We start from the raw sequence: 26,366 nt of genomic DNA on the forward strand, positions 1-26,366 counted from the left end.
ATTTAGAAAATAAAACTTTGTTTTGTTCAAAGTTGTTACATGGAAAAGTATTCTCATTTTTCAATCAGTAGTACCCAGCAGTTCTTTTATATATTTATATCTAATATAAAATGTAACAGTGAGCAAAATCTCTTAAACACTCAGGGGAATAGAAAGCACCTTTTACATAAATTATCTGCATTTCCAGAGGGGAGACAGTGTGATATATCCTCTAAAGACAGGAGCACAAAAAGTTAGGAAAAAATTGGAAAGAAAATTGAAACAAACAGAAGATGCAGGCTTGTTTTGGAAGAGTCAATAAAAGATCTATAAAGGAGAAAAGTCTGGTTGGTATTATTTTTTTTTCTGACAAAATATTCAGTGTGGCTGCAAGTCTTGTATTATGACACTACAAATATACCAGGAGGGATCCTGATCAGGAAAAGGAGGCCCAGTCCAGATCCTGTTGGGGTCAATGGACAGAGTCCCATCAATTCCAATAGGAGCTGGATCAGGTACAGAGGACACCAGTGGTTCTCAAACTAGGGCCGCCGCTTGTTCAAGGAAAGCCCCTGGCGGGACAGACTGGTTTGTTTACCTGCTGCTTCCGCAGGTTCGGCAGATTGCGGCTCCCACAGGCCGCGGTTTGCCACTCCAGGCCAATGGGGGCTGCAGGAAGGGCGTCCAGCACATCCGTCGGCCCGTGCCGCTTCCCGCAGCCCCCATTGGCCTGGAGCAGCGAACCACATCCAGTGGGAGCCCGATCGGCCGAACCTGCTGACACGGCAGGTAAACAAACCTGCCCGACCCTGCAGGGGCTTTCCCTGAAGAAGCGGCAGCCCTAGTTTTAGAACCACTTATTTAGACCATATTTAAGCCATTGTATGTGTTGTGTGTCCCTCTCTGTGCCCAATCTAGAGAAGATACAAGTCTATTACAGATCTCAACTTGAGAGCCTGGCTCTTTAGCTCAACCTATGGAGGACTCATACTTTCAGCTCCAGAAATCCAAGCTTGAATCCCGTGTCAGCCATCTTGATTGTTTCACACACACACTCACTCAATCCCCCCCGCCACCCTGGTCCATGGACTTGCCAGAGTATGCAGGAGGGGAGCCAGACACACCAATTACTAGGGATTAATAAATTCTCATTTTCTATTTTAAGGACCAATTTCCAATATAGTCTAGCATCCAGCACTACAACATTATTCCCTTCAAAAATCCCATGTGTGTGTGATGCTACATAACAGAGTTAAAATACAAATTTATAAGCTTGGCATAGATTTACACAAACATTTCTGCAAACCACAGAACACTAAATAGTTCAATCTTTCCTACAATCAACCATTCTTCTACTCCACCAGCACGCTACCTTGAGAACTCAGCCTCAATGTAGTGCACCTGGGGACTTCATTCCTTTCAGAGTCTTCACTATACATTTCATAAACATATGAAATCAACAGTACACACCTAAGAGTACATTTCCCTTACAGAACAAAGGCAGGTAATTAAGCTTGGGTGGTCAGTAAAAATTGAGAGAAGTGAAGGATAATGACAACAGGGAGCTGCCTGAACCTCTTCATTGTTCATTTCCAGACATTCTAACTGGGCAATTTTTGAAGAGTTGTTGAATTTTTATATGGCAGATGTAATATTTTGGGGTATTAGCTAGACTTCAGTGACACACACTTTCACTATTATAGCTACCATTGCAGTAGCCCTACATAGGGCCCTATTGTGCTTTGTGCCCTTAAGAATTTATAATCTAAACAGAGAAAAGGTGGGATGAAAAGTGACTTAAAATCACCAGAAGAGCCAGGAATAGAACCCAGGTCTCTTGAAATCCCAAGCCAGTGCCTCTCATCACTGGACCACACTGCCTTTCAGCCTTAATCTTTGGTGGCTGCTCACAGTTCAGCTTTCTATGAAGCAAATGCCTCTGGCATTTCATCCATCTGATCATTAAGAAATCATGCAGCTTGCTTTCTCCCCTGCCCCTCAGGACTCCTCCATCCTTCTGCCACTTCTCCCAGGAGATTAAATGTCCTGTATTACCTTGACCTGTCAATATTACATATGAAAGTTGCTGCAGGGTGATCATGTGTCTTGGAACTGGCATCTGTTGTCCAATATCCAAGCAAATGCTGATCAAGACATCTATGCAACCCAGTTTGCAAAATACAAGAAAATCTATTTCAATTTCATGATATAAATATTTCTATGCAATTTCAAACTATTAAATCAAAGTGGGGCAGAGAAGGCAGTAATGCAGGAGCCAACGCTCTTCTTCAGACATATTCAATTCCTTTAAGCTTTGCAGACATACCCTTCCCAAGCACTGCACCATACCCAGTGCGGTTCCTAAGGGTATTAATTATAAATAGCTTGCAAGAAGAGGAACTGCCAATCATGTCAATTCTTTCTATCTTAGATATTTATATGGCCCCCGTTACTACTGTGTTTAAGTGACTCATTTATCTTCACACTACCCCTGTGAGATTGGGGATAAATAGCACTGCCCTTTTACAGAAGGAGAATGAGGTACAGAGAGGCTAAGTTACTTGCCTGAGGTTACACACAAAGTTTGTGACCGAGTAGAGAAGTGAACTTGAGTCCCAGGCTAGCACCCTAACTGCTGGACCACCCTTCCTCTCTAAAATGTGACCTCTCTGAATTTGCTTCGAAATTCTGATCTCCCACAGGACAGGACTGTTATACTGCTTCTGTGCTAGGAGGCTCAGTGCAGCAACCAGGATGCTTTGAACACAAGAATTGTTGTGATTCTGCAGACACAGGACCCAGCTAAACACTGAAGTGTTCCAACAGCCACATATACTAAGCCAACCTATATTGGAATCAATGGTGGCTTCTCTGCCACAAGTGCAGACCACCCCCTAAATAAACTTTTCAAGGTTCCACTTGTGAAATTATTAGAAATGACAGCAACACTTTTTGCAGTAGGAAAGAGGTGTGTTTTGGGAACCCCTGAATAGACTATGCATCCCAACTTCTGTCTATCTCACTCATATTTTTCGTCTCCTGTGAACGGAGGCTCTATCTGTATACATGCCATGGACATTTCTGAATCTGTATGAATCGGTGTGATTTGACCCCCAAAAGGCATTTAGCAAAAGGGTTAAATGCTTCACATGCCTATCTTAATTAACAGGCACTGAATGAATCAGTAGATTTGTGGAATTACTCTTACATATGCTGTTCTTTCAAACCAACCAACCAACCAAAAGGTTCTGGATGCTAAAAGTGAGGAAAGTTTCAGAATTGTAACTTGCAAAGTAGACAAGAACCCCTTTTCCCTTTCTTCTCTCACCTGACTATTGTGTCTGCTAATGTGGGTGTGATGCATTATCTCAGTTATGTTACCTGCTGAGTAGGAGATCTAGTAAACATTTAAAACAAGACTGTTCAGCATAATATCCAAGTTCATCACCTTTGCCACTTTCATAATACCCATGGAAGGGATCTGTTCTTCCACAAGAAATGTGCTCTATATCTCTCACAATGCCCTATGGCCAAGGATTTTGATGCACTGCAGCAGCTCTGCAAGAGGGGAGACCATGTGCAGCATGTGATCTGTACCAGGGAGCCCTGCCCCCAGAGAAAAAAGGGGGTGTAAGGCACCGTGGTGGCATTTCCAAATTGAAATTTTCAGTTTTCAGTCAAACCTTTTGGTTTTCTTCCTCCACCTTCCCCCCCAATCCCATGGGGAAAAAAGTGTTTCCAACCAGTTCTACACCTTGATTCCAGTTGTTCTTGTTTCTTGCCTCTCCCCAGTGAATTTTGATAGTGAGGTCACACATCAAGGGTGGCTATCAGCAGGAGGCAGCTCTAGAGCAACAGTAGTCACTGAGGACAGAGGGTGAGAGGGAAGGGAGAAGAAAAAAGGAGGGAGAGACCTTATTTTAATTCCTGATCTAAGAGCTCAAAAACCAGAAAAGAAATTAAAAATAATGAATGATGGGTTCTTTTAAAGTCTTGTTATTTTTAAGCCAATCTTGTGATTTTTTTAAAGTTTTTTTTAGCAGGTTGAGTGGGAATGTTTGAATGCTTTTGGCTGGCAATACTGAGAGTACCAAACACCTTCCTTCCCTTTTACACTTACACAGGGACAATTGCAGTCCTTATCCTGTCCTGGGGACAGAGCCTACTCACCGATGTTGCCCTTAAAATTTGGGCTTTAAGGGGAGATTTTCAAAGAGACAAAAAGGAGTCTGCTGCCCAAAGAGGGAAATCTCGCCCTTGATTCTGGATTTCCTGTATGTATAACAGAACTAAATTGCAAAATAACAAATCTTTGGCTGACACTGCAGGGTCCAAAGAGCTTAGCCAATCTCCATATATGAGATATGGAAATGTTCTACACTGTAATTATTCCCAGTGTGGTATTTGGGACTGCTAGAATCAGAAAATTTAAAAGCACTGCAGAAAAATACACCTGATGAATATAGATAGCAACGTATTTTGGCAAAGCAATTTCCACTATGGTGTGTTCTCCCATCTGTCACAGATGAAAAAACTACATACATGGCTTGTGTTAGTCAAAGGGTTGTGTCCCTAAACCAACACATAAAAGGGTCAGTTTCACATGATGTCCCCAAGTGCTAGTTATAAGATCTATTTATAACACCCTTGCAGCCAGAGGTGAGTCCCCGACAGGTTATCTGCCATGTGATGAGTACTACACATGCTTCAGGGCCCAACAGAAGGCCATTGTTGTAATAGTATCACGTCTCATCCCAGTTTCTCTGGTGAAGGAAGGGAACATCTACCAACTAAGTGGAAAGCTGGGACTCAGAAGAGTTCATTCAAGAACTCAAGGAGACAGTACAGCAAAGAAGGCAGGACGACTGTTGCTAGGAGAAAACTGCGTCCACTCTTTAAGGGATTATCTCCAGGTCTTTACTGTTTGCTTATTTTGCTCTATGACCCTGGTTTGAATAAGCAGCCTGAGGAGCTAAGGGTCTTTATGAAGAGACTTTTATGTTGGCTCTAGAATAATTAACCAGGTCACTTCCCCAGAAAGAGGGGGGTTTACTACTTCTGTGCTATAAAGGCTTTTCTGATGTTTTTGGGGAGGACTTTGGAGCTGGTCTCAGTCCTGTTCTAGAAGACAGACTCTTATGCAAATGTTATTCTAGCAAGCACTAGCAGGTTCTTGTACTCAATAGACTGCCTCCAAATCGCTATGTTTCATCTGACAGGCGCACCAAATAACCCCTTATGAAAAGATTAACTTCCTCCACTCCAGCTGCAGCCCTTTACTCATGCTACATTCACAATGACTTCTGTGGGAATTACACGCATGGCAGGATGGCAGTCAAAAATCACAACCTGTACCCACTTCTGCCTCCCGTGAATTTAGATGTTCTATCCCACATATTAGCTAAACATAGCCCTATACTCTATGCTACCATTCTGCCATTTCTCTGGGTGTGCAGTCTAAATAAAGTATTTCCAGGAACATTAATATTGGATTATGAAATCAAAGACAGCCAAGTTTCGGACAATTTTAAGTTATCGGGATGTGGGATGAATATCTAACCTACACCACTTAATCTTCCTATCTAAACATCAGAGACTGCAGGAATATTGGGAGATCCTCAATAAATCAGCATTGTAGTCCTCTTTGTAAACAAATGTGTGGAAGATTAAATGCCATCACTCACTCTGCATCTAGCTGGTACAGAAATATGTTACAATGGAAGGATCTCACCATTGTACTTTGCAACAAATGTGCAACAGACAGCGACAATGACAGTATAAATCACACATGCCTCAGCAAAGCCAGGAATAGAAAATTGACACTTTAGCTCCAAAACCACAAGCCTCATGCACTTGAGCTAAAGGTGAGCTCCCTCAACTAACAGTCTTGATTCATCTCTTATTCTTTCAGTTGGTCATGAGATAGCACACACAATATCTGAATGCTCAACATTCAGGATTATAAATATACAGACAGTTGTCAATAATACAACAGAGAAACCAAAGCTATCATAACAAACATATAAGGTCTCTTAGATGTTAAATATTTAAACATATTGCTTACAAACGGGAATAATACACAAAGAGAAATGGTTTAATTGCCTGTTATTTTTACTCAAGTCATCATCATTTTTTGCATTTATGTTGGCTTTTTAGTTTAGTTACCTATGCAAATACATGGTTATGTGGTGCACACCTAACTCTGTGGCAGACCGAAGGGAGAAGTGGTTGCAGGTTATGATTTAGAACTCTATACTAATGTAACCCTTCTGCCCGTCAGAGTTGGCAGCAACAAGGGCCGGGTTCAGTATCTAGGGGTTCCATTCCAATAACACAACGCAAAACCGGCTCGAGCCCCCACCCAGTGACCTGGGACAAATATATACCACCTCCGCTGGTTGCCTCCAAGAGGCAATACTTCCCCTCTCGCAAGCAAAAAGCCTTTTAATAACAGAGAGAAACAATGTGGCATTATGTTGGGGAAACACCACCTACAGGATTCATAACACAACCCACGAGCAAAACCCACCCCAAGCAAATTGGGGCATGTCCTTTCCCTTTGTTTCTTGAGTCCAGCAACCCAAAATCACCCAAAGTCCCAAAATCACCCAAAGTCCCAAAAGTCCAATGACCCAAAAGTCTCTGTCCTTGGTCAGGGCAGCCCCAGAGTTCAAAAGCTTATCTGCAGAGTTTTTACCTCCCAACCTGGGTGGAGATTGGGGGGGGTGTTAAGGGGCACCTTACGTGGTCCAACACTGATGGCCCCACCTCTCCATGGAGCTCCGCTCCGCTTGCCATCCTGCAAACTGCTCTGCTCCGCCAGCCACTCCGCTTGCTGTCCCGCAAACTGCTCCGCCAGCCACTCCGCTCACCGTGCTGCAAACGGCTCTACCATATAGCTTCAGGCTCCCCCACTACTTAACACAACACTCAGTGATTTCAGCTCTTTTGTGATTTCACCTTGTAGTAGGGGAGCCACAGTGCTGGTGCACCATTAGCCCAAAGTGAATTCAGCTCAGCAGCCTATAACTCGACTCCTAATAGAATCAAAATTAGCTCTGATATTCTACAGTGGAGAGAGGAGGAAGTGCAATTAGCATGTAAGGCCCTCACCAGGGAGCCCATACCACCAGATACTAATACCCATTCCCAGCCTCTCTCAATTCACAGAGTTTTGGAACCCATGTCCCTTGCCTAGCGAGTGCTACTTAGTTGATGGCGAGTCCCTCCATCATAACAAAAGGCCAAGTACAGTTCCACTGTCCTTGATTCCCATAATCAGGGTAATAACAATTTATTCTTCCTGCCCCAATAACAGAGACACTGGGGATCCCACAGCAGCCAAAGTGACCATTTGGGCAGCTATGGCCCCATTCTAGGCGGGGTGGGTGTGCCTATGCAAATGAGATCAGCCCCTGAAGTTCTTTTCCACAATTTGCCACACCTCACCACCAGGTGTCAGGGTGGAGCTCATCCTGACTCTGCTTACACTAGTTAGGCAAAAATCCCACTGGCTTCCAATGTTTCCTCGTTGTACATCAGAACATAGGCATTAAAGGAGTAATCTTACCTTTGCTGTCCAAGATTCAATTATGGAAGACACACAACTGCAGGCCAATCCATCTGCTCACCATTTGCTTTATCACCTCTACACCAAGCTCCTTTGTTAATCTTCTGTGGTTTTCAGGGGTTCCAAATGAACAAGCGTGGCAACAAGCTATTGCCTCCATGAAGTGGAAAAAAGTGATATTAAATCTCTGAAAATTTTATCAAGTGGTCCTTAATACTGGATTTGGCACAGAGCTCAGTCAAATGGCAGAACAACCATAATCTCATTTGACACAATCCACTGTGGTAATACACAGTATTAGCCTGGGAGATGGCCACCACACCAGAACTGATGCCACTGGTGCAAGAGTCTGGGAAATGTATTTGCAGTGGGCTGGGAGAAAAGGAGGTTTGGAGGGTGTTTCCTTTTAAAACTACTGTTCAATAGTCAATATACTTGCTCTGCTCTCCCATCCTTTAGTACAACTGCAAGGAGAAGCAGATGAGAGTGCCCATCTGCCGCCACCTGCCCATACACTTCTCTTTGGCAATCTGCAACCATTGGATCACATGTGGAAGGGGCATCCTATTACCAGAAGATCCCCTTTCCCTATGAGTCAAAAGGCTCTGGGTAAATTGAAATGAAGAGAGCTAGAGGATGTCCAGAAGGGTGGCTTGGATGGAATAAGAAAGGATTGGTGGGGCAAAGGAAGGAGAGAATGTGAAAGGGGATGAGAGAAGCAAAGAGACTGACGAAAAAGCTGGGACGGAAATGGCAGAAAAAAGTCATAACATTTCTTCACCTCAAAAAACCCCCAAACACTCCTCTCTCCCACACAATATAATTTACCTGTGATAGGACTCTATATAGAGTTGCTGAGCACACCTGCTGACTCACTTGGACAGCCAGACCAAGTTGGGATTAGTAACTCCAATACTGTAATAATGGGTCCTCTAATCTAGTAATATGATTCAATAGTATTTTAAAAAAAACTTAAAAAAAACCAAAGTCACTCCCCTCTGCAAAACACTCACTGGGACAAGGAACACCTGTAACTGTAAAAGATGTCCTGTGGATATTGCAGTGCTACAGTAGTGGTAAGCTGCTGAAGAGCTGAGCCCTGCTCCATGGTTGGAATAATTTTCTGGGTGTGTCTGCTTTTCCTGCCTCAGGGAAACTGCACAACAGCAGCACCTACAGTGGGAGGAAGGATCTGCCTTTGTAATTTTTGGTTTAATTTGTGTTCACAGCTGTCATTCTGGAAATGTTGTCTCAGCCCGCACATTAATAGACCATGAGATCACATAACAATGCCATGTGACTGCAATGACAAGTACCACACCATAACTCACAGATGGGAAATTGTTGGTCCATACTCTTCAGCAAATACTTATCAATAACATATAGACCTGGGTGATTTTTTTATCAGCAAATAATAAATTTGCCAAAAAAGCATTTTAGGGGGGCACCAAAACAATTAGAGTATTTGGGTCAAAATTTGGTGAATAGTTTTAGCTGAAAAAACAGAACATATTTTTGCAGGAAGTGTCAGAAGATTTTGAAGTGCTGAATGAAATTTTTGTTTTCATTTTCATTTTGATAAGAAAAACCACGAAAATTCTGTTTGGAACACTTCTTTTTCCACCTACCCCTGATTTGTTGCTTCAGCCAATGAAGCAGAAAAAAACAATTATTCACTCAGCTCTAATAATATATTCTGAAAAATCCAGATCAGGTCATGAATGATTTGCAAAGAGAAAAAAATTCACAAAGAACATGCTTCGCAGTGAAGAATGTAACCAGCTCTAATCCACAGCAAACTTTGATGTTACTGTGACAGGTTCAGACACAGAGACCCCCTTGGGACTGTCACTTGATGTGCTGAGACTACCTCTGAACCTGTCTTCCCTGCCAACTTGGGACTTCACAACCCTGCCTTGTTGAGCCAGATACGCTAATCTGCTGCAACACAGACCCAGGGTCTGAACCACGCACCCCAAAGCTGCAGACTTAACTGAAAACAGCTGAAGAAGTGCCCCTGTCTCCAGCACCCAGACATCCAACTCCCAGTGGGATCCAAACCCCAAATAAATCCGTTTGACTCTGTATAAAGCTTAAACAGGGTAAACTCATAAATTATCTGCCCTCTATAACACTGATAGAGAGATATGCACAGCTGTTTGCCCCCCCCCCAGGTATTAATGGCTTACTCTGGGTTAATTAATAAGCAAAAGTGATTTTATTAAGTATAAAAAGTAGTTATGTTTAAGTGGTTCCAAGTACTAATAGACAGAACAAAATAAGTTAAGCAAAATAAAACAAAACACGCAAGTCTAAGCCTAATACAGTAGGAAACTGATTACAGGTAAATCTCACCCTCAGAGATGTCCCAATAAGCTTCTTTCACAGACTAGACTCCTTCCTAGTCTGGGCCCAATCCTTTTCAGACTAATGTTGTGTCTTATAGCCTGGGTCCAGCAATCACTCCCCACTCCCCGTAGTTACAGACCTTCATTCCAGTTTCTTTCAGGCATCTCTTTGGGGTGGATAGGCCATCTCTTGAGCCAGCTGAAGACAAAATGGAGAGGCTTCCAGGGCCTTTTATATTCTCTCTCTTGTGGGTAGAAACCCCTTTGTTCTTCTGTGCAAAAATCACAGCAACAAGATGGAGTTTGTAGCCACCTGGGCAAGTCACATGTCCATGAATGATTCAGCTTTTTGCAGGCCAATGCCATTGTTTACATGTTAGTTTGAATATTCCCAGGAAAGCTCAGATGTGGATTGGCGTCTCCCAAAGTCCATTGTCAGTTAAGTGTTTCTTGATTGGGCACTTACTGAGAATAGTCCTTTTTCAAGAAGCTGACCAAATGCTTCACTGAGGCTACTTAGAATCAAACACATTGAGATACAAGTACATAGCCAATATTCATAACTTCAAATACAAAAATGATACACACATACAGACAGCATAATCAGAAGCAGCAAATTACAACCTTTCCATAAACACCTTACTCGACCTCCTTTGTACAAGATTTGGTGCAACTATAGGACCTTGGTTGCAACAATGATCTATACAGTCACAGTTCATGTCATTAACGTCACAGGTTTCAGAGTAACAGCCGTGCTAGTCTGTATTCGCAAAAAGAAAAGGAGTACTTGTGGCACCTTAGAGACTAACCAATTTATTTGAGCATGAGCTTTCGTGAGCTACAGAGCTGTACAAGTACTCCTTTTCTTTTTATTAACGTCACAGTTATCTCCCACTGTTTTCATTTGTTTTAGGAAGCTCCCTGAGACCTTAATCCTACATAATCTTGTGCACATGAATAACTTTATGAAAGTGAGTAAAACCATTGTCTTCAATGGGGTTACTCATATGGGTAAAGATACCTGTGTGGGTAAAAGTTTGCTGAATCAGGGCCAGTTCTAGGGACAACCAAGCAGCCATTTTGGCAACTCTTAGCTGTTGACAGGAGCCATTTTACCATCCAGAGTACCTTGCCGCCGCGAAAAAAAGCACAGAGGTACAGTGCCCCTTTGAAATTGGCTGCTTGGTTGTCCCTAGAACTGGCCCTGATTCAGCAAACATTTACCCACACAGGTATCTTTACCCATATGAGTAACCCCATTGAAGACAATTGTACCGCTGTGCTTTTTTTCGCTGTGGGAACGTACTCTGGCTGGTAAAATGGGTCCTGTCAACAGCTAAGAGTTGCCAAAATGATATAGAAACAGCAACAGAAATAGGTGATCCTACAACAGGGACAGAAGCCTGGGGGTGGGGGCAGCAGCTCCCTTGAGTCTCTTTCAGACCCTCTTTGAGCTGTTTGCAGTGTCCTTGCCCTCAGTTCATAGCATGGGGTGGGGGGTGTTCCCTAAGTAAAACAAACGGACAGAAAAAAGGTCCTCGCCCCTCTCTTTCCCTTACGAGAGAGGGAAATCCAAGTGAAAGCAAACAAAGGCAAAAGGTGGCCTGGGGCTCAGGCAGTCTTCCAGGATTCAGTTCTTTAGACCTGGCCTATCAGCAGGACTATTGTCTTTTACTGGGATCTACCTCCAGCCCCTCCTCTTGGGGCATCCTACTTTGCAGCTGGTCCATATAACTTAAGTACCCATCAGGCCTATAACTGTCTCCCTCTCAGCTAACCTGTCTCTGTTGTCAACCATCTCGGATATGTATTAGGGGGCTTATTCCTTCACCCGCTTACTTCCCTGGTCCTTCTCGCATGAACAGAGAGCAACAATACCCGAAGTCCAAAGGTGCAAACAATTCAATGTTTATTGGGGTGAACTTCCAGCAAGCATGATTCCAGTTTCCTTCCTTAGTGTCCCTCTTCCCAGCTCTGACACCACAGAGCCTTATCTGTGTTCCTGTTCCCATTTCCTCCCTTAGCAAAACATGATTCCAATTTTCCCACCCCCATTCCCTGTTCCCATTCCCCGCTTACTTCCTGATTGACTGCAGACTATATAGTAAACCTTGAGTTCTGCTTAGCTATACCTTAACCAATCATTTTACTGAAATTTAACAAATCAATCATAACATATTGTAACATGATTATTTAACCAATTATATCCCACCACCTTAATTAGTTTACACACAGCAAAATTAATTATACAGAAGACAGAAACAATCACAGAACCAGACAGAGATTATACAGACAAACAATAGGGAAATGGGGACTACAGTGATAGAACAACAAAGAAATGAGGATTTCACATCCCAGCTATTGATAAGTGAGTTCTTTCCAGACAGGATGCTATCAAACTAAGTTTCCTTTTACATCTGGCTCAGACCACAACTGAACCCCCCCCCAAAACATTACTGTGCACCCCTCTTGGAGGGATACCCCACAGTTTGGGGACCTCTGCTCTATGGCATCAAACAAAACTATGTCTTCATTTTCAAACCCTTTATGTCATTCCCCTCCCCCACCTATTATCTATAATTTATTATTACGTTAACTTTTGAAATGATGTTAAATGTCCATCGCCCACGTGTAAACTTTTCAAAGAAGCAGTTTCTTACTTTCTCTGCAAAAGATTGCACTCACCACTGGTGTGCCCCCTTGTGGCTAGGAAGAGCATAGGAGGATCTTTGTTGTCTGGTGCACTGTGTAAACAGCAAGTCTGGCCTTGTAGCCGTCTCTCTTCCCATAACTTGGCCCTGCAGCTAGGCCACGTTTAAGAGCACCCTTCTGGCATAACAAAAATCACACAAGCAGGCCATTGCCTGTACAACAGGCTTTTGGACCAAACTCTGGCCCCATGGTCTGTGTAGCCTCTTGGCTCAGTGCTTTGAATGTCTTTATCCCCTTTTATTGGGGCATCGGACTTCATAACACCTTTTCCAGTGGCTGGGATGGGAATCCAGGCTCTCCCAGTCCTCTGGGTCCCAGACTAGGAACCCTGTGGTGACCAGGCAAGCTCTGTCTATCTGACCTGCCCCTTCTACCTTACTGGGCTTCTTCCTACTGTGGCCTTTTCCCCACAACTTCTCTAGGTTTACTCAGTGCCAGGATTCTCAGGGTCCATTACCCCTCATTCCCTCAATAAATCCCAGAGCAAAAACACAATCTTAAAACCAAGTTCTGCCCTCCTCAGACATGATCTTTTGTTCCTCAACTGAATGCCTACCAGGGCTCTCTCCCTGGAAGTCTGAGTCCTGCCCTTATATCAGGACTCACTATTGGAGCCTGCTCCACCTTAGTGGCCACTTCTAGACTCTCTTGGCCCCTTGCCAGACTTCTCTACTTATGACAAAAAGAAAAGGAGTACTTGTGACACCTTAGAGACTAACCAATTTATTTGAGCATAAGCTTTCGTGAGCTACAGCTCACTTCATATCCGATGAAGTGAGCTGTAGCTCACGAAAGCTTATGCTCAAATAAATTGGTTAGTCTTTAAGGTGCCACAAGTACTCCTTTTCTTTTTGCAAATACAGACTAACACGGCTGTTACTCTGAAACCTACTTATGACAGGAACCCAGGGCCAACTCTCCCCCTAGGCTTCACCCCCAACCCTGGTCTCCCCATTCTTTTGTCCCATAGAAGTGACTGCAGAGTTCTTCACTCTCTCCCTGCAGCCCCCTTCTGCTCTAAACTTCTCCTGTATGTAGTCTTCTCCGAGTCCCTCCACAGCTGGGCTGCATCATCAGTTAAGCATGGCCCACCCTCTAAGTACAGCCCAGTATGTTAACTGGTCTCTCGGGCTCACATTAACTCATTTCTTGCCTGTGTGGGGTATGCACACCATCACACTCCCATGCTGGCCCTCATGTTTGGGAAGAGCAACCTGTAAACATCTGCAAAGGTACCTCATCAGCCTCCTTCAAATCCATGCTTAAAATTCTCCATTGCCATGATGCCTACAAAAAAACCCTTGGCAACAGTTGGGCCTCTGATGTCCTAACACCACTGCTGATCATGTTAACCAATACTGTTTCACTGTTTCCTTTGTCTGCTCCATTGGTCTTTCTGTATCCACCTCTTTTCTCTTGTCTAACACTTAGATTGAAAGCGCTTGAGGGCAGGAATGGTGTCCTGGGGTATAAAGGGAAGGGTAACCACCATATAAAGGGAAGGGTAACACCTTTCTGTATACAGAACTATAAAATCCCTCCTGGCCAGAGGCAAAACCCTTTCACCTGTAAAGGGTTAAGAAGCTAGGATAACCTCGCTGGCACCTGACCAAAATGACCAATGAGGAGACAAGTTACTTTCAAAGCTGGAGGTGTGGGGGAAACAAAGGGTCTGTCTGTCTGTGGGATGCTTTTGCCGGGAACAGATCAGGAATGCTCTTCAGAACTCCTGTAAAAAGTTAGTAAGCAATCTAGCTAGAAATGCGTTAGATTTCCTTTTGTTCAAATGGCTGGTAAATAAGCTGTGATGAATGGAATGTATATTCCTGTTTTTGTGTCTTTTTGTAACTTAAGGTTTTGCCTAAAGGGATTCTCTATGTTTTGAATCTGATTACCCTGTAAGGTATTTACCATCCTGATTTTACAGAGGTGATTCTTTTACTTTTTCTTCAATTCAAATTCTTCTTTTAAGAACCTGATTGCTTTTTCATTGTTCTTACGATCCAAGGGTTTGGGTCTGTGTTGACCTGTGCAAATTGGTGAGGATTTTTATGAAGCCTTCCCCAGGAAAGGGGGTGTAGGGCTTGGGGGGATATTTTGGGGGGAAGATGTCTCCAAGTGGGCTCTTTCTCTGTTCTTTGTTTAACACGCTTGGTGGTGGCAGCATAGGGTTCAAGGACAAGGCAAAGTTTGAACCTTGAGGAAATTTTTAACCTAAGCTGGTAAGAATAAACTTAGGGGGTCTTTCATGCAGGTCCCCACATCTGTACCTAGAGTTCAGAGTGGGGAAGGAACCTTGACAAATGATCTTTATGTTCTGCATTTATACAGTACCGAGCACACTGGGGTCCTGGTCCATGACTAGGGTTCCTAAGTGCTACAATAATACAAGTGTTTGATAATAATTCTCTTTGGGAATGTAACACAATATTATCAGAAATAACCAGACAACCACTTCCCAACAGCTATAAAATTAACCACAGCAAAACCAATAATAATTGATCAGCAAATGTCAATTTGCATAATTCTGATGAACTACTCACATCAGTACAGTTATTTATGGGTGTAAGCCTTTGAAAGGATTGGGCCCTTGGGTAAGAAAAGGAATAATATTGAAAAATATTATTCTATAATTGTCATGGCTTAACTTTGTCTACCTCTAGTACCTACCTCTTCCCACTGTAGTGATAACTGAGAGCAGTCCAAAGGGGTTTGCTACTCCTGTGCACATGTGTTTGCAGAAAAAACATTTAGAGGTTGTTTTTCTTTTCGGGTGAGACGTAAAATAGTCCTTCTTTTACCTTACTTTTCCTTTGAATTCAAGTTACTAGGTAATCCAGTTAACTAGACATTTTGCGGCATTCATATACTTTGAAGTATCACTTAGAAAGCAATTGTACAAAAGCTCTAGTACATTGTTAAACCTATTTAAAACCACACTCTTATTGATGTAACTGGGGGCAGGTTAATGTCTGTTCTCAAGTTAATTTAAGTCCAAAACTTAACATTTTGTAAAGAAAAAAAAAAGCTGTAAAAAAATTAAACCTAAGAGCAACAGAATTGTTTCCTCTCTATTAAAAACAAAATTAAATGTTAGAAACATAAAAAAATTACCTTTGACAGTGTCCTTTCAACACCAATTGCTTGTAGATAGGAAGCTGCATGAAGTTTGCCATATTTTCATACCTTTTTAATGGTTGGAGAATACCCACTCCTATTTAAAATAAAAACAATTTCCTCAAACTTGATATAAATCATTTAGGACTGCATGCTAAGCAATAAGCATGAGCCACATACTCTCCTTTTGGATGGATCTGGATATGATGATAACTTGGATACTCATTAGCAAGCTCCTCTCTGTACTTTCAGAGATCAAAACTCATCGTGAAAACATTTGTTGTATTTGTGTCAAACAGTTCATACTTTAACTCCTGCTGATTACTAATAAGGACTAGGTCACTGATCAATCAGTTTTCTTTAGGACTTTGATTTACATATTACAAACATTTTTCCAAAGGAAAAAAATGCCTTACAGTAGTCCATGTTACAGCTACGTGCATTTTGTATTATATAGCTCTGTGACAGTGGTACATTTCAGCTGGCACTTAAATGCTAAAGACTTTCCTGGGACTTATCATTCTAGCTTCTTTTTTATTCCCCAGTTGCAATTTATAGAACTCTTTGAAAACTGGTTTGATACTGTAACGATCCAGAGTACTGTCACCTCCCCATTAAGATTTAAAAAAATAAAAGACAGCAGGCACGTATACACATACACACAATGGAAGAAGAATAAAACAGGCACCTAATTCACTCCCTCATTTTTGCGTGGTAAGTAGTCTGTTGGCCTTCTGGGTTAGGATCAGCCCCTTTCTGTGTACGTTTTCCTGACCTACATTTTATTATCAGGTAGCTGCGGTTACATTTTTTTATTTCATACTCTACACCAGGCACAAATGAGGAAGACAGAAAGAGCCAGCTCCTAACAGCCACATGGTGGAGCATTAAAGAAAGAAACAAATGCTTGCTACATTTAACTCATTGATGTTGCAGTTTTACCTAAGTAGAAACTATTATATCTTTTATATATATATATACACACACATGTAAGAGAGTGAGGGCTTTTTAGTGGGTTGTGGGTGTGTGTTGGTATGTGCATAAGAGATTTTACTCTGCTGATATTGCAATGCTTAGCCAAGCAGCTGGAGCAGATCTGGAAAGAGACCTACTGAGATGACCGTGCCTAACATCAGCCACAGTTGCAGTGGCAAGCAGCTGGAGCAGATCTGGAAGGAGACCTACTGAGATGACCGTGCCTAACATCAGCCACAGTTGCAGTGGTGTTAACAGTGTTTGGTGCAGCAACAGCAGCAACCAGAGACATGGACAAGAGCAGAATTTGAGTCCCACTGGCCACCTGATCACTGCCATCTGCCTTGGCATCATCGGGACCCTGGGCTTCCTCAATAATCTCTTGGTCCTGATACTTTTCTGCAGGAATAAAGTGCTACAGTCTCCGATTAACCTGCTGCTGATGAACATCTCTGTGAGCGACATGATGGTGTGCATCATGGGCACCCCGTTCAGCTTTGCTGCCAGCACTCAGGGACGCTGGCTCATCGGGCCAGGTGGCTGCATCTGGTATGGCTTCATCAATACTCTCTTTGGTAAGTGGCATCCTCCTGCTCTGGTGTGTGCCCAGCATGCCACCTCCCCTCCTGCATGGTTTAGAGCCTCTCCCAGGCCTGTGCACACAGGGAGGCGCTAGGGTACCTCACCATACAATTCACCCCCCACAGCCTCCCCAGCTAGAGCTCCCAGCACTGAACATGGTTTGCATAGAAAGCCCTGCACTCCTTGCCCCCTTTCAAATAGAGGTGCTGAGCTGCTGCCCACATCTAACTCCACACACCAGGTAGCAGCGAGCCCATTCACTACCTGTGCCCTGGCTCACAGCTTTCCTGTCAGACTTTATGCCCCTCACTGCAGTGTGGAAAAGGAAGTGACAGAGAGCACCAGCACAGACCTCCCCACCCAGACATGACAGGCTCACATTAGGGTGATGTGTGGGGAAGGTGTGTGTGCGGGGGGGGGGGAGGTGAAGGGCTGTGGGGCTATATGTGTGTGTTGGGGGTGGGGTGGGGGGAAGAGTGAAGGGCTCCATATGTCTACCGCACACACTAAGCCTGGGCTCTGACTTAGTCCGAACCCAAGTCCCGCTTCCATCCACACACAAATCAGTCTGACTTGGGTCAGCAAGCACTCGGCACCCGGGTCCCAGAACCTTGCTAAGGAGCTGAGTCCTGCTGCAACTCGGGTCCAAGCCCTGTCATGTTGTAATTTGAACACACTTCAAGCCATAGATCTGAGTGCAGTATGGACACAGTAGCACAGCTGAGAGACCCAGGTCAAGCAATTGTAAACCCAGGTTACTATGCAGTATGAGTTCTCAAGCCTTGCTTGGAAACACTGAGTCTTCAGGACCAGGTCCCACAGACCCAAGCTTTTCAATGCAGCGAAGAGATATTCTTTGTGTCTGGGGGGAGGGGGAGGAGCTGAAGGATTGTGGGTCTGTATATGTCTCTGTAAAGGATATGTGAAAGGCTGTGGGACTGTGTGTATGTGTGGTGAAGAGCTATGGGACAATATGTGTGGGGGTGAAAAGCTGTGGAACTTTACATGTGTGGTGAGGGAACTGAAAGGCTATGGGACATTTGCATGGGGCAGAACAACAGTGTGACTGCATGTGTCTTTGGAGGAGACGTGAAAAGTTGTGGGACTGAGAAAGTGTGTGAAAGGATAAAGAGCTATAGCAATTGTATACATCTTGGGGGGTGATAAAAGGTTGTGACACTATGTTTGTGTGGAGCAGTTAAAGGCTGTGGTGCTGCATGTGTTTAAGAGGGGAGGCAGTTTTGCCCACTCACAATTTTGTCATGCTTGGCATTTTCCTTAAATTTCCAGCTCCTGGAGTCATGCAAGTAAGTAAAACCCCAACTTTCACTTTTTTTAAAAAAAAACCATTATAGCCCTCATGGTTGTAGTGAAAACTTGAAAACATGATTGTTAGAGGATCAAAAAGCAAATAAACTTAAAATGTATTATATTGTTTAAACCTCATAATTTTTAGGGACCGGAAACATAATTTTCTTTAATTTTTGGGATTAACAATACTGGGATGGGGAAGGAAGAAGCTCTGTGTGTGTGTGAGAGAGAGAGAGGACTAGGAGGGTGTAAAAGAGAGAAGGCAAGAAGGAAGCAGGGGTTGTGTGAGGGGGAGAGAGAGAGGAAGGAGTGTGAAGGCACCTGAGTGGAGACTGAAGAGTGTGTGTGCAGAAACCTGAGGAGAGCACAATGGGTTGTGTGTGTGTGTGAGGAAAGGCGGAAGGAGTGTGGGGCTCTCTGTGTTAGGGGGACACTAAAGAGCTGTGTACTTGAGGGTGACAAAATGCTGTGTGAGGAGAGTCTGGGGGATGTTGGTGAAGAGTGGACTGAAGAGTGCTTTGGGGGGTTGTAAGGCTGGGCTGTCTACATAAAGGGGTTTACTGAAATGCTGTGGGTGCTGTGAGGTGGAAGTAAGGACTCTACATGTGATTGTGGGGAGGGAGCTAAAGACAATGAGATCTGAAGGGGTTAGGGGACTGAGAAATAGGAGGGATGGAAGTGTAAGACCTACAAAGTAGGAAAGGAGATTCAGGAGAGCTACATCATCTCTTCCCACAGTACTGAGGGAAACTCTCAGAGAAATCGCAGTTCATCAAACCAGGGATAAGTCAGGGCGATTGTAGGGAGAGGAGAGGAAGAGAGAAGGGTGCAGACCTGCAAAAATTAGAGGGATGAGGGGAGAGAGAGAGACCCCAGGAAAGAGGTTCCCCAAAAGGGAGGTGGATGGTGTGATAAATATGGCAATTTCCTGCAATATCCTGGATAATCCTTATTGAATTAAGTTTAAGTATCCTTTCAGTTCATTGTATTAAAATGCAAATGTTTATATATTATTGTGGGATTGTATATAATGTCCCTAGGGAGGGGACCTGACTCATGTAAACCCTGGAAAGTGTAATGAGCTTCAAAAGGACTAATTGAAACAATGTGCTTAAAGTTAAATGGGTTTTCTGGGAAATCTCTTGGGGGAGGGGTATGTGAATATAACCTCTCCAGTTACGCAGGACATCAGCCCTATGAACCTTTGCCCTGAGGAGGAGGCGGCCCGTTGTCTATGAATTACCTATTCCCAGATCAAAGACCCAAAGTCTATCAAGGAGGGACTCACAGCTTTGGAGACAAGGTCGTTATGAACATATGACCACAAACAACCCCATGGTAGGGTATAAAGAGCCCTGGTTAAAACTGGGGTGATCTCTGGTAAGCTTATTAGCATGAATGGAGGTTCTTTCATTGTTTTTAATCTGTGTTCTCTGTAATGCTTTCACCTTATGAATAACCATACTTGCTTTGAAAGAGCTGTGTGGGAACTTTACTGTGAGCAATTACATTTTTTATAGCCTCTGAGAAAGAAGGGCAAACTGGCCTGATAAGACAGAATGTCTTGCTGGGGAATTCACAGTGTAGGCAGGGAACTGTGCAGTCTGGAATCACCCTGGCCAGGAGCGAGAGACACACATGTCTCCACCCAAGACAGGTGACACCTGGGAGCCAGCAGCCTAAGAGTGGGTGTGCCCCGCATGGCGGGGGAATGCAGGTGCAGTTGCCCTAAACTGAGACAGACTTGTGCTGGGTGTCCACATACAAGCCCATCTAACCCTGGCTCTGTACTGAGGTGGCTAGCCAGAGCTGCCACCTGCACGGCAACGTCCACACTGCTATTTTTAGCGCGCTAGCTCAAGCAGAGCTAGCGCATGTCTGTCTACCCAGGCTCTGAGGCTTGCTCCCAGCTGCAGTGTAGATATACTCAAAGTCATTCCAAGCAGTGAGGCATCTGTAACTTAGACGGGCGCTTAGGGCTGTCTGTGGTATGCCACGGCTGCTTGGGGCAGTCCAAGACTGGGAGGGTGGAAAGAAAGCTTCAAGCCACCTTAGCCTGCCCCTGGGATGTGAGTTCTGTGCCGGATCACTACGGGTATGTCTACACTGCAATCTCAGGATGGGATTGCAGATCATGTGGACATACCTAATCTAGCCTTACTGTAGCTATCTTCGATGTCAGAGCAGTGGGATATACAAGCCTACCTTGGACCCTGGCTAGTTACTTGCACACCACTGCAGCTTCACTACTCTGGTACCCAAGCAAGCTGGCTTAGGTATGTCTACACATGCTGCAATTACACCCCATGACAGCATTGTAAGCATATGCCTAGAGTCAAATTAGAGAATTCCTTTGCAATCAGTAATAATTTATCTGCAGACAACTGTTAATCGGGTGCACAATCCAACCATGTTGTTATTAGAATGATGTTTGGTAACACATAATAAAGGTACCATTCAAACAAATATTTGTTTTCATGGATTTGTAATTACTGCACAAAAATTCCTGCTACATAGAAACCTGCTATATTAAGTCCTAGCTCAAGTTAAATATTCATAGCATTTAAATAAATAAAAAAATACTTGGTGAGGTTTTTATGTTCCGAGCGGGGGGAATTTTGCAACCCAATAGCAAAAAAGAGGTTATATTTAAAAGATAAAAGTGATACTATCTAATGGTGCCACTATGCTATTCTAGGAAAGGGTCAGCAAACTAACCCACAGATCTTTACATGTCTCTATGACTGACATTTGGACTAGATTGTCCCTTCCCACAAAGCAGAGCAATGGTGGCAAACAGCTCCAGGAGAATGGAGTTTTCAGGATATCATCCCTTGAGGTTGGAGGGACTAATGGGGTGCAAAGTGGGAAGGGGGATGTGGCTTCCAATCCCAGAGAATCCTGGGACTCAGCATAGAAGGGAAGGTTGAGAACCAGGGAGACAGGGAAGTTTGTGGCTCCTCTCTGCTAGCACGACTTATTCAGGCATCATCCTCCTTTGACTAAATCTCACATGGCTGTTCAGAAGCAGCTGCCAAGAGTTAGTACTGCTTCAAGCAGTATTGACCCCGAGGGGATTTCTGAACAGAAATCCATTGGCTCAGCACATATGATGCCTTACAGGCGTCTGATCCTGTCTTCCACTGCCTTCCAGCCCAGTCAGCACCCTAAAACCCAATGGAGACAATGCTCCATAGAGTGCCAACAGAATAGTTCCTAAAAGGCGTGGGGGGAAAGGGGCCACAATACATCAGAGCCATAGCTCCCTCCTCCCTGCCTTTCATCCAGAATCTACTAGATCTCACATTTTACTGTGGAAAGAATGATGTGGAGCATTGGAATTAGCTGCATACTGATGTTGCTTCATATTCTTGGAGCATGAGGCAGGTGCAGTGCACAATCTGCACAAATGCCAAGATGCGTTGAAACAGGAATCAGTTTAAATTTCCAGCCAATATGTTAGCAGCAATCCTAGACAATATTAAAGAATGGGCAATTTACTTTCTAAACATGTTCCCATTCTGACAGAGCTAAGGTATTCAATTGTTATCGATTGAAAATATCAAAAACAATCAGGACTGCTTTCTAAAGTGTGTGTGTGTGTAGAGACAGGCAGGCAATTAGAAAAAGACAAAATTATTTGCTGGCTCTTGAGCCTCTGCAGTGAAGAAGGATCTCAAAGTGCTTTACAAGCTAGATATTTATAGCATCACTGAAATACAGCCAGCACTGGTGTGGAGGGTAGAAAACAACTGGTGTTCAATATACTGCACAAAAGTGCTAGGGAGAAGGAATTTTGACCCAGTATAACTAGTGCAAATCTATAACATTACAAGAGACCCAAGGGATTTTTAGTACCCACACAGAATAGGCAGGGCTTCAATTTTTAAGGTCTTACCTGAAAGATTCTCATAAAGTAAGATCAATTTATTTACCTATGAAAGAGGAATTGTCTCTGCTGGAGTATGAACTTGTTCTTCTAGTGGGTTTCAGTACCTGAAATATGGGGCCCAATCACATTCTCATTGAAGCTAATGGCAAAATTTCCATTTGGGGAGCGAAAGCTGACCCCTGAAGCCTAGATGTCTAAGCTATCCTCCCCAACAACAGCTTGGTTGTTGTAAAGGGTGAGCCAGGTGTTGCTTACTTTCTTCTCATGACAAATTGAACTGACCCATGGCACAAGTGAGGGAAGGCAGATTTGACCCATTATCTGTAAGCTTAGCAGTCATCTTTACGGAGAGACTAGAGTGCTACCACAGATAAGGCTGCAGCTGGAAGGATGGTTTTGTGATTAAAACATTGGCTTGTGACTCAGGGAGATCTTGGTTGAATTCCTTGCTTCTCCACAGATTTCCTGTGAAACCTTCAACAAGTCATTAAGTCTCTCTCTGGCTCAGTTTCCCCTCTGTACAATTGGGATAATAGTTCCTTTGTCTGTCTAGACAATTTAGATTGTAAACTCTTTGCACCAGGCATAGTTTCTCACTGTGTGTGACAATGGGGCTCTGATCGCAGTTGGCTGAAGAACATGCAACGCCACTTTTGAATGTAGTGCGCAACTGCAGGAAAGCCGGATCTCTGTGAGAGTATGGCATTTCGCACAAAAAGTTGAACCACTTTATGCTCAGGATTTGGCACTGACAACACATATGGAATCCCTCTAGTGGCTCCAAGTCTGCCTGTAGGAAGGTCCAAGTTCCTGCCCTGTATAACAATACAGGTAATACACAGGTCTGATAGATCCTGATCTTTGTTTCAGTGCAAAGAAATTTTTGTGCCATTAAGCAAGACATGAACTTCATGCCAGAGGCAGCAAGACCTATTCATCCAAGAATGTCTGGTTTTCGGTGATCATTTGAACTCTGCATGCAGCCTAGAGAGATGAACTCATCAATACCTTTCAGAGTGTTTGACTTCACCTGCACTGAGAGTTTTGGTGGCCCAGCTCAAAGGTTCTGGACCTTGGTCTTCTGTCATGAGACATTCAACCCCATAGCGTGGGTGGTGTCTTGAAGACCTTAAAGGGCAAGGCTGAAATTCTCTGACTTCTCCACAAGCAAAGCAGTGTCACCAGTGTAGTCTTGGTTGAGGAACACCTCTTGACCAACCTTGTTTTTAATGCAGCAAGTCCTAATATCCAGTCAATAGCTCAACAGAATAGCTCCGAGGTGAGAGTGCATCCCTGTCATGCACCTGAGGTTGTGTAGAAACACGGTGAAAACCATGAACCAATGCACGCTCCCACACCAATAATGGCATAAAGATCATGCACTAGATTTAGCAGAACATCTGCACTGCCAACTCTTTTCAGTGCAAACCAAAGTGCTTACCTGTCAACCAAATCAAAATCCACTTTGATGTCAATATAAGCCATGTGAAGCTGATGGTTACATTTTAAGTGCTGCTCAGCCAGAAGCTGAAAGAGAAGGACAAAGTCTATTGTTGATCACAAAACTGTGAAACCTGATTGCTGTGGACAATGATGCCATATGTAACTCAGATATCCGTTGGATAACATGGATGTTGCCTGGAGTTGTATACGTCATGCTATGTCACATACTGCTGCTAGAACAATTGGCTTCAGACCATTGTACAAGGAATCCTGTCTTTTTGAAGAGGACTTTGATATATTAGTAAAAAAGGCAGAAGTATGCAAGGAGGGATATGCCCAAGAATGTAAATGTCTGAAAGACATTTTCCAAGCTTTGGCAAAATGTGATCAGAAGATCTACCTCAACTCTCTGGTCAACAAGCAGAGAACAGCCTAAAGTACAACCATCTGTGTCCTGCCTACAAACCATCACATGCCTGGCTGGAGTCATAAACACGTACACCCAGCCCTGTCAAAACTGATATGCTTAAAATTTTGAAGATTTTGGCCACAGGAGAATATTTTGGAAGAGTCTAAGGTGAATAAGACATGCTACTGCTATGATACAGATAGAATAAAAAAAAAAAAGAAGTAATTTACTCTGAAAATTCTTCTAATACTTTTTTTTGTCAGGTCTTAAGTTCAAAAGCAGCTTGACCTAGAAACTTCAGATTTGCTTTATTTGCATCAACATAAGAGCCCGTGATGAGATCTAGTGCTTAGGATATTTTTATTAAGGTCAGAACTTTATTAACTTTATAATCCAAGTTAATTGCTATGGATTTTTGGATGTATGAATAGTGTCAGGCCCCAAAAAGCTATATCACCAAAGCTCTGCTGAAGACTTAAATGTTTCATTTTATAACAACAACTGTGGGGTCAGATCCTCAGCTAGTGTAAATTGGCATAGCTCTGGTCAAGTCAATGGAGCTGTGCTGGTTTGAAAAATAGGGGGAGGGAATTCCAATTTTCTCCCCCCACCGCCCAGAGTTTTCTTGCCTGAAGCTCTCTTAGCCACGGCAACCAAAGCTCCCAATTCTGGATCATGTTGTAATAGGTACTGTGCACCTGTTAAGAGGTGATTAAAGCCCCCAACATTTTATCACCAGGCAGCTAGTGGAGATCCAGTGCATAATAAAGATGATACATGAGTAACTTATTTTAAATTGTCTTCTCTGAGGAAACTACTCTGCGTTTGAGTGTGGTGAGACCTATCTACTCAAGTGAAATATGGAATTCTTAAATGCTTTCTGTGGTTAAAAAAAAGGGTGCCTGAAGAATCATGAGATACTGGTAAAGTTCAAAACAAAAACTAAGTATCCTAAGGATTTTTGTTTAAAATCTTCTGGTTTCAAAATTCTCTGGAACAATTTTCTCTGAAAATATTTTAACCACACACATTTTCAGACAATTCACTATTTCCAGTCATAAGGTTAGAGATGGGTAGAAAAAAATAAGACTTACAATAGAAGCTTGGACACAACCTTAACCATGGACTCACTACTGAGGCTCAGTAATAATGAGCTGGGATAACACTGAAACCAGCCCATCATCAGATCCAGACTGTGAATCCCCAATGTCAGGAATGCTCTGAACTAAGTTTTTGGTTGTGGCGGTTTTAAAGATAAAAAGTTCACATCTGCAGTTTGGATTCAGGGTAGTTGTTGTAGCCCCTCTCTCTAATAAAAGTATATATTGGTATGAGCTGTATCTCAAATGCATGTGGTTCGATTTTAAAAACAGAAAAAGGTTCAGTTTTATGCATGTCAGTACCAGTTATCTGTGTTCAGTCAAATTATGCTCTTAATTACAGTTGTGCCAGCATACTATGAAAATACCTTAGCACAATTTAATGATAACATTATAGTTTGTTTTCTCCTCACAGGAGCAATACACATGGCAAAAACCAAACAACAATCATATGCTCCATTTACCTCCTATTTGTTATTTTCTAATTCCAATTACATCTATATAACACTGCACTGCACTTACCAAGTAAGACCTCTGTATTACCTACATCTCAGAAGAGAGATTATTATACCTAGTAAAGATAAAATTGAAATTAGAGAGGAAAACAAAGATGTCTTAATGTTTCAAATGGTAAAATATTGCATTATTAGCTTCAATTTTCATTGCTAGATGTGACACTAGGTCCCAAAATTGGGAAATAAGGATGTTGCGTTCCATAGAGTCCACCTTTTTTTGTTTGTAGGGTCATTGCTAGAATATTTATCGTGTCTCTTAAATCTGAGATTCAAACAGTCACTCGACCAGGAATTGTTAATGTTCACTCTCCTCTCTCATGAGCAGACTCCATCTGTGAGCAGTGGATCTTCCTATGAATCTCGCTTTCTCATGGCTTTATCACAATTCTTGCGATATTTGGTGTTTTTCTTAA

The 26,366-nt window shown here is 43.1% G+C and overlaps 1 protein-coding gene across 1 annotated transcript in view; it reads left to right on the forward strand.

Annotated features, from left to right (window-relative positions):
- Window positions 1-16,915: 16,915 nt before the first annotated feature.
- Window positions 16,916-26,366, forward strand: part of LOC140917004 (pinopsin) — a 146,736-nt gene continuing 137,285 nt past the window's right edge. Inside the window, exon 1 of the mRNA XM_073358900.1 lies at window positions 16,916-17,276. Coding sequence (XP_073215001.1) covers window positions 16,916-17,276 — 361 coding nt within the window. The remainder of the gene's footprint in view (window positions 17,277-26,366) is intronic.

This window comes from Lepidochelys kempii, chromosome 9 (assembly GCF_965140285.1).
Source record: "Lepidochelys kempii isolate rLepKem1 chromosome 9, rLepKem1.hap1, whole genome shotgun sequence".
Lineage (NCBI taxonomy): Eukaryota > Metazoa > Chordata > Testudines > Cheloniidae > Lepidochelys > Lepidochelys kempii.